General features: G+C 40.1%; 1 protein-coding gene across 2 annotated transcripts in view; it reads right to left on the bottom strand.

Moving 5' to 3' along the window:
* STRN (striatin) overlaps positions 1-818 on the bottom strand; it is a 109,811-nt gene extending 108,993 nt beyond the window's left edge. The window contains exon 1 of one of the 2 annotated variants that reach the window (XM_070476830.1): positions 422-818. In XM_070476830.1, the coding sequence (XP_070332931.1) occupies positions 422-655 (234 nt within the window). In that variant the 5' untranslated portion in view covers positions 656-818. The remainder of the gene's footprint in view (positions 1-421) is intronic. The other variant, XM_020890041.2, reaches the window with a different exon arrangement.
* Between the last annotated feature and the right edge of the window lie 15,240 nt (positions 819-16,058).

Here is a 16,058-nt window from a genome sequence, read left to right on the forward strand (position 1 = left end):
CTATCAACACCTTTTACGGGGATCATCTCCAGACCCAGGATGGGGCTCACCAGGACGGGATGATTGCTTATCTGGCAAAACTACTGTAAGCCCAATTAGTAAACTGAAGGGAACACCTAAGATGTGGAATGGCAAGAGAGTTGAAATGAACCTGAGAGTTAAGAGTGGAAAGGAGCAGATGAAAAGGTGCGAGGAAGGTAAACAACGTATCAGGGGCGAGAGAGGGAACCCGGGTCGAGGAAGTGGGGTCAGCGACAGGCACAGGCGAAGGGAGGAGGGGGACGAGGTTCGGGGTGGGATGGGCGGGAGCAAAGGGGGAGGGGACGACCGACGGCTGAGCAGGGGAGGGGGAAGGGTCTGGGGCGGGGCGGAAGGGAGCGAAGAGGCGGGATGAAGAGGGCCAGGCCGGGAGGGTCTTTACCTGCAGCTCCGCCCGCTCCACTTCCCACTGGGCTCTCTCGACCTCGAAGCGGGCCCACTCATGCTGCAGGAAGTGCAGGATCCCCGGGAGGCTGTATTGGGCTCGGGCCGCCCCCGCTGCAGCCGCCCCGTCGCCGGCCGCGGCAGCCTCCGCCAGAGGCCCGAGACCCTTGGCACAACCGGCGGCCGGGTGGTTGTTGCTGAAGAAGACGCCGGGACCCGCTTGCTCGTCCATGGCGGTCGCAGGAACCGGGGAGGCTGCCCAGGCGCCCAGGAGCGGAGGCAACGGCGGCAGCCAGCAGCGCCTCCTCCTCCCTCCGCCGCTCCCCGCCCACACCCCAGTCAGCAGGGAGCAGCCGCCTGGGCGCGGGGGCCGGCCGAGCCCGGGACGGGCCGGGAAATGGGTCAACTGCGGCGCGCGGGCGGCCCGGGGCTTGCTGGGAAATGTAGTCGCGGGGCGGGGCGCCGACAAGCGCGGCGCGGGCGGCCTGTGGGGCTGCGTTCTGACGGGGCGCGAGCGCGGCCCCGCCCACAGCCCCGCCCCTTCCCGCGGCGGTGGGGGCCGCCCCCTGGCGGAGTGCGCGGGTTTCCTCACTGAAGGGGCTGGGCACCCGCGGGCGGTGCTCTGGTCTCCCTCGCACGCGGAAGTTCTTGGGTGGCGCTCGCTGTTGCAGACACACACGCACACACACGGAAGTTAGCGCGTTGAACTGTTAGCCCGAGCTGCACATCTTTTAGAGTTTCCTGGTAGTTCTGATAAGAAACAAGCTCAAAGCAAGCTTCGCCAGTGCAGCCCCGGGACCGGGGTTCTCCAGCCACCACTCTCAGACCCCTTCTGCTCTGACTTCGGTGATTCTCTGACCCTAGACACGCCTCAGTTCTGTCCATTTCCGTACGGCTGTCGTTCCTGCCTTTCTTTGTCGCTTAGGGTTCAATCAAACCTGTTGCCAGATCAGTTCTCACGAAGGAACTCTGATCATCTCTCTACAGAACTATACACAGCAACTTCCTGCTTCTTCCAAATTCTGGTTTTTTGACATCTTATTTGAAGCACTACTCCGCTGAAGTCCTTTTCCCTTTGTAGTTAGTCTTGCAGTAAGTCCTGTAAAAAGTTTTGGATATCCAAGGCTCTGTCATTTCGACCTCATTTTTCCTCATTCCCGAGCAGTTTATACTCATTTCAATGTTTGACTCTTAAGTGCCGTCACTGGGAATATAAAGATAAATGACACAATTCCCGTCATCAAAGAGAGTGGCAGATGTACACTCAATTCTCACAGTGCCTGAAACTACCTGAAAGAACAAAGTCCCTTTCTGCGCTCTAGAACTATCTTAGGTATTCGGACACTTCTCCCTTTTCACTTACTCGTCCGGTTCGCGGTTTCTTCCTTGGTTCACTTGCAAACTGGCATTATTGTTACCCTACGAAAGATACACCACAGGCGTTTCAAGTGTGTTCAAGTGTTACCCTTCTCTCAAGTCTTTGAAATTATGTCACTATAAATTCACACTACAATGATAATGAAAGGAAGGCACCTGAAAAAAATATTAACAAATGAAGATTAAATTAAGCACTTTTGTCCCCTTAGCAAGTCATTTGTAGTTCTTTTGTGGGATGGAGTTCTGGGATAACAGACCTTTTGGCCATGAGAAAATGTAAAGATACAGGGCGGTGAGTGACAAGTCTGGGAAGGACATCCTGTTTCTGTGGGCCCCCTCCCCCTCTTCCCACTGCTACTTGTGGAAAGGACAGGAAACACATTGTATCTGTGCTGGTAGCAGATAGATGGCTAGCTCTCTTTTTTCAGTTACAGAATGTTTCTGCTTTATGAATTCGTCCTTTATTGGAATAAAAGTTTGATCCAAGCCTGGCCAAACTCTCTGGGTCGTAAGTTGTTTTAGCTCTAAGTGTCTTTTGAGATACTGCCCAACCCTTTCATTTTACAGTTTAGGAAACTGAAGTCCAAAGAAGTTGAACTTGTTCACAGTGAAGCTTTGAGTGAGTGGCACAGTCAGAACTAGAAACCAGAATTCTTGACTGCTAGTTCATTAATCTTTCCATTAACAGGTCGCCTCCTCTCTTACTTACCAGATCTATCAGAGTATCAAGGAGACAATAACACAACAATGGCATGGTTTTTCATCTGCAGGATTTAAGTAATCTTACAGGTTTTGAATGTTAAAAGCTTTTCCCCGCTCTAATAAAAGACATGTCTGACAATTCCTTTAAATAAATTTATAACATACTATAAAACATGATTACATTTAATGCTAGCTGTTTAAGAATCTTTAGCTAGATTTCACCAAGAAGAGAGAAGACTCAATAAAATCAGAAGTGAAACAATTATGTGTCAGCAAGTTGTACAACCTAGAAGAAATAGACACTTTCCTAAAACATACAAGGTATTAAGACTGAATCAGGATGAAACAGAAAATCTGAAACAAGCAGTTACTCTTTTTTTTTTTTTTTAAGCAGTTACTCTTAATAGTAAGGAAAGTGAATCAGTAATCAAAAAACCTACTAATAAAAGTCCAGGACCAGAGAGCTTCCCTGAAATTTTTTGTTTGGTTTTTGGTTTTTTTCTTTTGCCAGGCCACACTGCATGTGGGATCAAAGTTCTCCGGCAAGGGATAGAACCTGTAGCCCCTGCACTGGAAGCCCCACTTCACTGGTGAATTCTACCAAATACTCAAAAAAGAAACCAATCCTTCTCAAACTCTTCCAAAAAACTGAAGAGGCAGGAACTCTTACAAACATTTTATGAGGCTAGCATTATTCTGATGCCAAACCCAGACAAGAATGCCACACAAAAAAGAAAATTATGGGCCAATATTCCTGATGAACATAGGTACAAATACTCCTTAACAAATATTAGCAATTCAAGGTCAATAATACATTAAAAAGAATCATTTACAGTGATCAGGTGGATCCATCACATTAACAAAATGAAGGATAGAAACTGTATGACCATCTCAATAGTTGCAGAAAAAGCATTTGATAAAATATATGATCCATTTATGATAAAAGCTCTCAACAAAGCAGGTATTGAGGGAATGTACCTCAACATAATAAAAGCCACTTATGGCAAACCCACAGCTAACATCATACTAATGGTTAAAAGTTAAAAGCATTCCTCTAAGATCAGGAATGAGACAAGGATGATCACTGTTGCTACTTTTATTTTGCATAGTGTTGGAGGTGCTAGCCAGAGCAGTGTGGTGAGAAAAAGAAATAAATTTCATCCATGTTTAAAAGAAGGAAAACTGTCACTGTTTGCAGATGCAAGCTTGTGTGCTTATTCGCTCACCATAATACTATATATAGAAAACCCTAAAGATGCCATCAAAAAAGTTAGTACAGTAACAATAAACAAATTCATTATTGTTGCAGGTTAAAAAAATAAATATACAAAAGTCAGTTGTATTTCTACATGCCAACAACAAACTATCAAAAAGAGATATTAAGAAAGGAACCCCATTCACACTTTCATCAAAAAGAATAAAATACCTAGGAATAAATTTAACCAAGGAAGTGCAACACCTGTACATTGAAAACTATAAGACATTAAAGAAAGACATTGAAGATCACACAAATAAATGGAAAGATAGGCCATGCTTGTGAATTGGAAGAACTAATATTGTTAAAAATTACCCAAAGCAATCTACAGATTCAATGCAATTTCACAAAAATAGAACAAATTTTCCGAAAATTTGTGTGACTCCACAAAGGACCTTGAATAGCCAAAGAAATCCCAAGAAGAACAAAGCTAGAAGCATTATGCTCCCTGATTTCAAACTCTGTTACAAAACTATAGTAATTATACTAGTATGGTATTGGCATAAATACACACGTCAATCAATAAAACAGAGTAGAGAGCCTAGAAATAAACCCATATATACCTGGCCAACTAACTTATAACAAAGGAGAAAAAAATATATAGTGGGGGAAGTTTGTTTCTTTGATAAATAGTGGTGGGGAAACTGTACAGCCACATGCAGAAGAATGAAACTGGGCCACTAATTTATATCATACATTACAAAAATTAGCTCAAGGTTGATTAAAGACTTGAACAGAAGACCTGAAACCATAAAGCTAGAAGAAAACACAGATGATGAGTTCCTTGATATAGATCTTGGTGATGATTTTTTAAATCTGCCAGCAAAAGTAAAATTAAGTAACGTAAAATCAACAAGTGGGAGTATATCAAAGGAAAAAGCTTCTGCACAGCAAAGGAAATTATCAACAAAATTAAAAGGTTGGCACTAAATGGAAGGAAATATTTGCAAATTGAATATCTGATAAGGGCTTAGTAGCCAAAATATACAAAGAACTTCTACAGCTCAACAGTAAAAAACAATCAGATGTGAAAATGGGCAGAAAATGTGAATAGACATTTTCCCAAAGAAGACATATACATGGCCAACAGACACATGAAAAGATGCTCAATATCCTTATTCACCAGGGAAATGCAAATAAAAACCATAATGAATTATCACCTCACACCTATGGCTATAATCGTGAGGACAAGAAATAAGTATTGGGAAGGACGTGAAGAAAATCAGTTATTGATGGGAATATAAATTGCTGCAGCCACTATGGAAAACAATATGGAGCTTCCTCAAAACATTAAAACTAGTATATAATACAGCAATTCCACTTCTAGGCATTTATCTGAAGGAAATGAAATCACTTTCTCAAAGAGATATCTGCATTCCTGTGTTGATTACAGCATTATTTACAATACCAACAACATGGAAAGAACCTAAACTGTCCATCAGTGGATGAATAGATAAATAATATGTAGTGCAATGGAGTATGATTCAGCCATAAAAAAAAAGAATGAAATCTTGCCATTTGCAACAACATGAATAGACCTCAAGGACATAATATTAAGTGAAGTCAGACAGAGAAAGATGATGTGATCTCTTATGTGTGTGTGTGTGTGTATATATATGTGTGTGTGTGTGTGTGTGTGTGTGTGTGTGTGTGTGTGTATATAGTGGTTTAGTTGCTCAGTCATATCCAGCTGTTGCAACCTCATGGACTGTAGCCCACCAGGCTTCTCTGTCCATGAAATTTCCCAGGCAAGAATACTGGAGTGGGTTGCCATTTCCTTCTCCAGGGAATCTATTTAAAACACACACACACACACACACCAACCCCCACTGCTCCCCCCCAAAAAAACAGTCTCATAGATACAAAGAACAGATTCATGGTTGCTAGAAGTGAGTGGTAGGAGAAATGGATGTGCAGGGTCAAAGGGTGAAAAAGAAAGCATTTATAGATAACTTGAACTATCACATATATATATATAACAGCACTAATTTAATTCTTAGTTTAACCTTAGTGAAGTGAAATTCCCTCAGTCGTGTCCGACTTTTTGCAACCCCATAGACTATACAGTCCATGGAATTCTCCAGGCCAAAATACTGGAGTAGGTAGCCTTTCGCTTCTCCAGGGGATCTTCCCAACCCAGGGATCGAACCCAGGTCTCCCACATTGCAGGCAGATTCTTTACCAGCTGAGCCACAAGGGAAGTCCAGTTTAAACTTACTATAATGCTTTTAAAAGACTTTATTTACACACAAAATAGAATTTATGATCTATAATGTTACAGAACATTATGATCTAAAATGTTACATCAAAATATTATGAGTCGTTATATTAAGGTGGAATTCCGAAGAAATTTACTTTTCTCTTTCCCCAAAAATATCTGGTAATGTTGCAGGAAGGGGGACCCCTTCCAGGGCCCGAAACTGGGCTCTTGTCTAACACTCGGAAATGAATTGTCTGAGGAGACACATGTGCTGACAAAGCAAGAGATTTTGTTGGGAAAGGGCACCGGGTGGAGAGCAGTAGGTAAGGGAACCCAGGAGAACTACTCTGCCACGTGACTCGCAGTCTTGGGTTTTATGGTGATGGGATTAGTTTCCGGGTTGTCTTTGGCCAATCATTCTGATTCAGTCTTTCCTGGTGGCGCACGCATCGCTCAGCCAAGATGGATGCTAGCGAGAGGGATTCTGGGAAGTGGACACACGGTGTCTCCTTTCGACCTTTCCCGAACTCTTCCGATTGGTGGTGGCTTACTGGTTCCGTATTCCTTATCAGGATATCCTGTCATAAAACAACTCATGCAAATGGTTACTATGGTGCCTGGCCAGGGTGGGCAGTTTCAATCAGTGTGCTTCCCCTAACAGTAATATTTCTTTTCTAATTTTAAAACAACAAAATCAAACAAACAAAAAAAAACATTAATTTAAAAAGAACTTCCTTTAGAGATTTTTGTCCTAAGTTGCTTCAAGAAAATAAGGACTGTGAATCTCATCACTTCTCATCCTGTACTGAATCAGCTCCTGAAATTGTTAACTTTTGAGTGTGAGCTTACCAGTGATTTGTTCTCCCCTGTGTCTTTCACATTTTCTGTTTTCCATGAATTTTTTTAAGTACATGTTTTATCACATAAAACATAAGTACAGAAAACCTCAAAAGTGCTAAGTGAATACCTAAAGGAACTTTAACAAAGTGAACAATTACATGTTTAGTAACTACCATGAACATCAGGAAGCTGAAAATGGCAGGCATCCCAGAGTCCTCTCTTGATGTGCATTTCATACACAGCAGCAAAAATGTTTTTGAGTTTCAAAAAAATATCCTGAAAACATTAATAACAAAAGGACAAGGTATTTGTAATGAATTAAATCTAAATTTTACTCCTCATTTTACAATTTTGTAAATCTGAAAATCTTAGACAAATGGTTTAACTTTTTTTAGCAGTTCTCTCATTTTTAACATGAGAATACTATTTACCTTATAAGGCAATTGTAAAGATTAATCGAGAGGAAAAAATGTAATTCCCTTAGCACAATGCCTGACATAATATATACTGAATAATGATACTTTTTACTGTATTGGAGTTCACAAGCCTAACTGAAATAATACATGTAAAAATCATGACTATAGGGGCTCAGTAATCACTTTTCTCATCCCTATTTAGAACTTTAATTCAGCAGAGTTAAAATAATCTTTTTTAAAAAGTAATGTCTGTGTTAAACCATGAAGTCTTCAGATCTCAAGTTGTTGCTGATAGTTTTCCGATCATTTCATTTTGTGATTAACAAAGCCTGTGACACACGAAAAATAGGGTTTTCCTTCCAAGCTCAGGGAGCACCTGCTGAGATGTTGATGCATATATTAGTATAATCAGTTTAAAGAGAGAAATTGTGAAATACTAAAAGATTATTTAGATAACTAGTGTGTTTGTTATTTTCTTGGTTTATGTGCTCACATGCTAAGTCGCTTCAGCTGTGTCCAACTTTCTGCGACCCTATGGACTGCAGGCATCCAGGCGCCTCTGTCCATGGGATTCTTCAGACAAGAATGCTGGAGTGGTTACCATGCTCTCCTCCAGGGGCTCTTCCTGACCCAGGGAGGGAACCCATGCCTCTTACGTCTCCTGTGTTGGCAGGCAGGTTCTTTACCACTAGCACCACCTGGGTTTACATGTGTGTGCTTTACAGTGAGTAAGGATTATTAAAAAACTAACCAATCCAATCACAGGACCACAGCCTTGTCTAACTCAGTGAAACTAAGCCATGCCGTGTGGGGCCACCCAAGACAGACGGGTCATGGTGGAGAGTTCTGACAGAATGTGGTCTTCTGGAGAAGGAATGGCCAACCACTGCAGTATTCTTGCCTTGAGAACCCCATGAACAGTATGAAAAGGCAAATAGATAGGATACTGAAAGAGGAACTCCCCAGGTCGGTAGGTACCCAATATGCTACTGGAGATCAGTGGAGAAATAACTCCAGAAAGAGTGAATAGACAGAGCCAAAGCAAAAATGACACCCAGTTGTGGATGTGACTGGTGATACAAGCAAGGTCCAATGCTGTAAAGAGCAGAATTGCATAGGAACCTGGAATGTTAGGTCCATGAATCAAGGGAAATTGGAAGTGGTCAAACAGGAGATGACAAGAGTGAACATCGACATTCTAGGAATTAGCTAACTAAAATGGACTGGAATGGGTGGATTTAACTCAGATGACCATTATATCTACTACCTTGGGCAAGAATTCCTTAGAAGAAATGGAGTAACCATCATAGTCAACAAAAGAGTCTGAAATGCAGTACTTGGATGCAATCTCAAAAATGACAGAATGATCTCTGTTCATTTCCAAGGCAAACCATTAAATATCACAGTAAGCCAAGTCTATGCCCTGACCAGTAATGCTGAAGACGCTGAAGTTGAACAGTTCTACGAAGACCTACAATATCTTTTAGAACTAACACCCAAAAAAGATGTCCTTTGCATTACAAGGGACTGGAATGCAAAAGTAGGAAGTCAAGAAACACCTGGAGTAACAGGCAAATTTGGCCTTGCAGTACGGAATGAAGCAGGGCAGAGGCTAATAGAGTTTTGCCAAGAGAACGCACTGGTCATAGCAAACACCCTCTTCCAACAACACAAGAGAAGACTCTACACGTGGACATCACCAGATGGCTGACACCGAAATCAGACTGATTATATTTTTTGCAGCCAAAGATGCAGAAGCTCTATACAGTCAGCAAAAACAAGACCAGGAGCTGACTGTGGCTCAGATCATGAACTCTTTATTGCCAAATTCAGACTTAAATTGAAGAGGGTAGGGAAAACCACTAGACCATTCAGGTATGACCTAAACCAAATCCCTTATGACTATAAAGTGGAAGTGAGAAATAGATTTAAGGGACTAGACCTGATAGACAGAGTGCCTTATGAACTATGGACGGAGGTTTGTGACATTGTACAGGAGACAGGAATCAAGGCCATCCCCAAGAAAAAGAAATGCAAAAGAGCAAAACAGCTGTCTGAGGAGGGCTTACGAACAACTGTGAAAAGAAGTGAAAAGCAACGGAGAAAAGGAAAGTTATACCTATTTGAATGCAGAGTTCCAGAGAATATAGCAAGGAGAGATAAGAAAGCCTTCCTCAGTGATCAATGCAAAGAAATAGAGGAAAACAATAGAATGGGGAAGACGAGAGATCTCTTCAGGAAAATTAGAGATACCAACAGATCATTTCATGCAAAGATGGGCTCAATAAAGGACAGAAATGGCATGGACCTAACAGAAGCAGAAGATATTAAGAAGAGGTGGCAAGAATACACAGAAGAACTGTACAAAAAAGATCTTCATGACCCAAATAATCACAATGGTATGATCACTCACCTAGAGCCAGACATCCTGGAATGTGAAGTCAAGTGGGCCTTAGGGAGCATCACTACAAACAAAGCTAGTGGAGGTGGTGGAATTCCAGTTGAGCTATTTCAAATCCTAAAAGATGATGCTGTGAAAGTGCTGCAGTCAATATTCCAGCAAATTTGGGAAACTCAGAAGTGGCCATAGGACTGGAAAAGGTCAGTTTTCATTCCAGTCCCAAAGAAAGACAATGCCAAAGAATGCTCAAACTACCGCACAATTGCACTCATCTCACACACTAGTAATGTTCAAAATTCTCCAAGACAGGCTTCAGCAATACATGAACTGTGAACTTCCAGATGTTCAAGCTGGTTTTAGAAAAGGCAGAGGACCCAGAGATCAAATTGCCAACATCCGCTGGATCATCGAAAAAGCAAGAGAGTTCCAGAAAAACATCTATTTCTTCTTTATTGACTATGCCAAAGCCTTTGACTGTGTGGATCACAGTAAACTGTGAAAAACTTTTCAAGAGATGGGAATACCAGACCACCTGACCTGCCTCTTGAGAAATCTGTATGCAGGTCAGGAAGCAACAGTTTGAACTGGACATGGAACAATGGACTGGTTCCAAATAGGAAAAGGAGTATGTCAAGGCTGTATATTGCCACCCTGCTTATTTAACTTATATGCAGAGTATATCATGAGAAACACTGGGCTGGATAAGCACAAGCTGGAATCAAGATTGCCAGGATAAATATCAATAATCTCAGAAATGCAGATGACACCACTCTTATGGCAGAAAGAGAAGAACTAAAGAGCCTCTTGATGAAAGTGAAAGAGGAGAGTGAAAAATTTGGCTTAAAGCTCAACATTCAGAAAACTAAGGTCATGGCATCCAGTCCCATCACTTCATGGCCAATAGATGGGGAAACAGGGGAAACAGTGGAAACAGTGGCTGACTATTTTTTTGGGGCTCCAAAATCACTGCAGATTGTGATTGCAGCCATGAAATTAAAAGATGCTTACTCCTTGGGAGGAAAGTTATGACCAACCCAGACAGCACATTAAAAAGCAGAGACATTATTTTGCCAACAAAGGTCTGTCTCATCAAGGATATGGCTTTTCCAGTGGTCATGTATGGATGTGAGAGTTGGACTATAAAAAAAGCTGAATTCCAAAGAATTGATGCTTTTGAACTGTGGTGTTAGAGAAGACTCTTGAGAGTCCCTTGGACTGCAAGGAGATCCCACCTGTCCATCCTAAAGGAGATCAGTCCTGAGTCTTCATTGGAAAGACTGATGTTGAAGCTGAAACTCCAATACTTTGGCCACCTGATGCAAAGAATTGATTCATTTGAAAGGACCCTGATGCTGGGAAAGATTGAGGGCAGGAGGTGAAGAGGATAACAGAGGATGAGATGGTTGGATGGTATCACGGACTCAATGGGCATGAGTTTGTGTAAACTCCGGGAGTTGGCGATGGACAGGGAGGCCTAGTGTGCTGCGGTCCATGGGATCGCAAAGAGTTGGACATGGCCGAGTGACTGAACTGTACTGAAGGATTATGATTCCCAAAAATGACAAATAACTCGTCTGTTTTTTAAAAAAATTTTTTATTTAAATGATTGGCTATTTAAAAAAAATTTTTAAAAACTATCCCAAATAACCAGTGATTCGAATCTCTTTTAACAGCTCCAACAAAAGGTTTCAAACTGAACTTGGTCTTTCTGAATTCCGGTCAGAAAAAAAAAAAAAAAAAGAATAGACCACTTGGCTGTAGAGAGGACTCTGCTAGGATGGAGTACTTTGGGGAAGAAGGGCATGAAATAGTCCACTGCATATCAGTCTCTTCTCATATCTGCCTGCTCTAATTTCTCTCACTTCTTTTTCCTGTCTGATTCATGGGGCCCATCCCTGCTTCCACTTTTCCTGAGACTCCAAACTTTACTCCCTAGATTTAAAGTCTATTCAAGACAGGGTTGGGGAAACAGCCTATCATACAAGTTGGCACATAAGGAATTTCATTATCTGAAGTTTTTCTTGGACTCCAGAAATTAAATCTAAATCCCAGTTTTCTGATAGGTGGGGAAATATGTTATTTACTATTATTATTATCACTATTATTTTCTTTTGGTTGAAAATAGTTACTAAATTTCAATTTCAAATTTAAACTTCATATTATTTATTAAATTACATTTAATTTTTAAATTAAAATTGATTTTAAATTTGTAAGTGGCTGATATTTAGAGAAATAAACACTTAAAATCTAAAATCAGGATTGCTTTAACAAATCTAAGTATTTAACACAGGAAGGCAATAAAATGATACAACAGATCTGAAGCTGTAGTAAAACTTCTCTTGGAAAATTGATGGTGATCAACTTAAGATTCTATTTCTCTAAGCAAGATAAATTTTTAAAAAACACATTCCCATTCTTTCTCGTCAACTCATCCCTCTCTTCTCTACCCTTTTTTTCTTTTAAATTTTCCAGTAAATGACAGCTCTATTCAAAAGATCTTTTCTTTTTAAATAACTATGGTGCCCCCGTTTCTAAGGCAGGAACTGAATTTCAAACAATTAATGTAATCTTCATTACATAAAAAGAACTGTGGCAGAGCAGGTCAAGGGGTGGTAGGAAGATAATATTTTTAACATTTTTATAAGCTGGCTATTCCTGCTGGCTATTCAACATACAAGTCTCCCAGGTGGAGTCTTTTCTCAGCAGAAATCCAAACTTCATTTAGGCTTGAATTGCTCAGGACAGCACCTCCCACCCCAAACTCCCATCTGATATTCCATTAACATCAATGGATTCAGTTCTCAAAAGAATTCATATGTACGTTGTTTTCTTAGAAACATGATGTGGGGTACAAATCTGGGCACTGTACTAGAAAAATAAGAAAAGTGAATGAGGTCGAAGAGGCTCAATACATTTTTGTTTTAATTTTTCATGACTGTGTGCCCTTAGATGTTTTCAAAAAAGCTGTAACTTTTATTACATGTAATGCATTTCTCTCCCTCTACTTAGCAGGCCCTCAATATGCTGCTGTTGTTAAATACGTGTTAATTTTAGCACTTGCAGTTGTCCTGTGATGGAAAATTCTACCATTATCTATGTTATCTCCTGGCCCAGATTTCCCCCCAGCTGCAGGACATGAAGTAACAAGAGGATGGTTTGGTCCAGCTTATAGACAACTTTCATACGAACTCATAATGTGTAACTTTACTACCCATGAGCTGACTGTATTCAAGGTTAAAGAACCAACATGTACATTTTCATTATAGGAGAAAAGGACAATTTAAATAATACAGTGTTTAGTATAGTAGATGACAATAACTAAATAAATGCTGCAACATTTCTATGAGAATGGAGCCAGATTAAAACATGACAAGGACAAACTAGTTAGAAGGTGAAATGGAGCTTTCAGCAAATTTCAAACACCTGAGGAAAATATATTATCATGCCTCTGATATTCTGAAAGAATTCTTATACTGCTGACATGTAAAGAACAACAGGAATTAATGTTATTTTTACACCTGGTACTTATTAAGCACTTAATAAAAATAATGCATTTTATATGCATTAACTTGATCCTTATAATGTCTTTATGTGGAAGTATGAAGATTATCTTCCTCTGACATGTAGGCATACCACATATGGTTATAGGACCAGATGAAATAAAAGGGGGAGGTGAAGTAGGCAGGGGTCAGATTATGAAGGGGCTTGAGAGTACTTTATGGAATTGGTCTTTATGGTAATCAGCTGAAGAGTTTTCAGCAAGGTATATTTGAAAATATAAAGATCATTTCAGTTTCTGCATGAGAAATACAATATTAGTTGACATTTCTAAATCGTTTTCTAAGGGTCAGGCACTATTTTAAGGCCCTTTGCAAGTATTGACTCATTTAACCCACAGCTATTCTATAAAATACGAATTATTATTTTTCTCATTTTACAAATGTAGAAACAAGTGACTTGCTCAAGTTCACACAGGTTGTAAGTGACAGTCAGGTTCCAATTCAGGCAGACTGACCCTACCAACCACAGCCCCCATTTTGCTAACTGCAATCAACCGTGGTATTGGACTAAGATGGTGATAATGGCAATAAAGAGACATAGAGGTATTTAGGAAACTTGGTGCATAGTGAGGGAGAAAGCAGGACATGTCAGAGATGATACCAAAATTTATGAACCACTTACTTATCAGTATAAGAGTTGTGTTGGAGTATAACTCCAGTGTAAGAGTTAGCTGGAGATCATGAGTTGAAAAGCAGGTTTTAGGTAAGGAGGTAAAGAGTCCAATTTTAAATTGAGAAGTTTCTGAGAACCAATGGCAGGTAGTCACATATGGAATCTGAAGAGTAGAAGCAAGGCCAGGCTCCGGACAAGCCTACAAAGGAATCCCCGATTATTATCCTCTATTTCACCTTGTTTCATACCGTTCTTTCCTCGTGATCACAACCTGAGATTATTTTCTCTCCCTCCCCAGGCAGAATGTAAACATATCATGGTAGATTCTTTGCCTGACTGTTCTCCATTGTATTTCCAATGCCTGGCACATTGTAGTGTCCCATTAATAACTGAATGGGGCAATGAATGAATAACAGACAACATTACAGAATCTCATTACAAAATCTTTAACAGAGATTCAAGTTCTCTTCGCATGTGTCCAGTGTCAAGGAATGCACCATCACAAGGCAATCATTTCTCAACAGGTCTCTTAGAAAATTCTTTCAAGTTCTATTTCAAACCACTTATTTGAAACACCGTCCTATTGCTGTGGTCCATGGTCTGACCCTCCTATCTAATGGTTAGTGATCACGTTCCTCTTTCTTACCCTCAGTTCCTCTGTATCACTTGGCTGGATACACACCATTTTGTCACTGCTCTTGACATGTGGCATATGAAGGTGATTCTTCAACCCCCTCAGTCCAGCCTCCCCCTCCATACACACAGAGGGCCCACAGTGTATAGAGCAGGACTGTCCATTTCTTTGTTTTTAACAAGTATATTTTTACTATACAGCAACTTCATTAGGTCCTTCTTACTCACTTTGTAATGATTTACAGCTAACTAAAATGCCATTTTAAAAACCGTTTAGGTGTATCAAAATGTTTGGGGAGATTTAACTGCACTCCAAGGCATTTTCTTGGAATCTGGTAAACAATAACCCAGTTTTATTTTCACATCTCCTATTTCAAAAAGCAGAGCTTTCTAAGATTCAGCAATGCATATCAAAATTCAAACCTGTCATATCTTTACCCCTTTAAGAAATCTAAACCAAGGAAATAATCTACAAACTTTCATTTTTAAAAACCCAAATGCAGCGTTACTTATTTTAATATAAACACTAGAAGCCAAGTACCATAGCACAGGATGATGGCTAAACCAGTAACAGGACATTTGTTACTTAGTGGGTATCAAAAAGATGGTTACTAAATCTATCCTATATTATTATTAGAGTAATTCTATGAAAAAAATGATATAAAATAAGTGGATACAACAGCCTACCTACAGGATGTGACTACAAATGTGGAAGAGAATGGATTAAAATATCTACAATGATTTGGCCTGTGTGGTGAACTGTGGTAATTTTCCCCAAAATTTAATAAATCAAATTTTATAATTGAAATTAACTTACAATAATGTATAAAACTGACTTTCCTTTGACCTCTGACTGCTTTTATGTTCATTAGACAAGATTAAGGCACTTTTCTGTTTCACAAATGAGAGATATTTTCTTATATCATAATAAGAAATAAGTTGGGCAGTAAAACAAATTAATAAATATAATTCACCAAACAGATCTCCCTTTTATAGATATGATCATAGAAAACTAGTGGTTAAGTTGTCCGTGGCTCAGGAGAGTTGAGAGAAAGTATGAAGATGTACTGGGCAGAAGAAAGGGAGAAAAACAAAGATGGAAGGAGAGAAGGAAAAGAGAGAGAATCATTGCTACTGCATGATGTAGTATATTCCCCAAAGCAGGACATGACGGGGAAAGCCTGGGAGGTCCAAAGAACAGAAGACAACAGCCAAGGGAGAAACAAACATACCTCATAAATAGATGAATGAAAAGGGCTATGTGCAAAAAAAAAAAAAACAACCAAGGAGACTGGAAACAGTCTGGCAGTTTCTTAGAAAGTTAAACACAGAGTTCCCACTGAGCCAGCAATTCCACTCCCAGATACACACTCAGGCCAAATGAAAAACAGAGCAACACAAACACTTGTACGCAATTGTTTACAGCAGCATTAATTGTAATGCACAAAAAATGAAAACAACCCAAATGCCCATCAACTAATGAATGGATAAATAAAACATAAACAGAAAGGAATAGTATTCAACCATTTAAAAGGATGCAGTACTGATGTACGCTACCACATGGATGAACCTTAAAAATGTTAAGAAGTCAGTCACAAATGGCTACATAGTGTATGATTTCATTTATATGAAATGTTC

The sequence above is a fragment of the Odocoileus virginianus genome, chromosome 2 (assembly GCF_023699985.2).
Source record: "Odocoileus virginianus isolate 20LAN1187 ecotype Illinois chromosome 2, Ovbor_1.2, whole genome shotgun sequence".
NCBI classification, from domain to species: domain Eukaryota; kingdom Metazoa; phylum Chordata; class Mammalia; order Artiodactyla; family Cervidae; genus Odocoileus; species Odocoileus virginianus.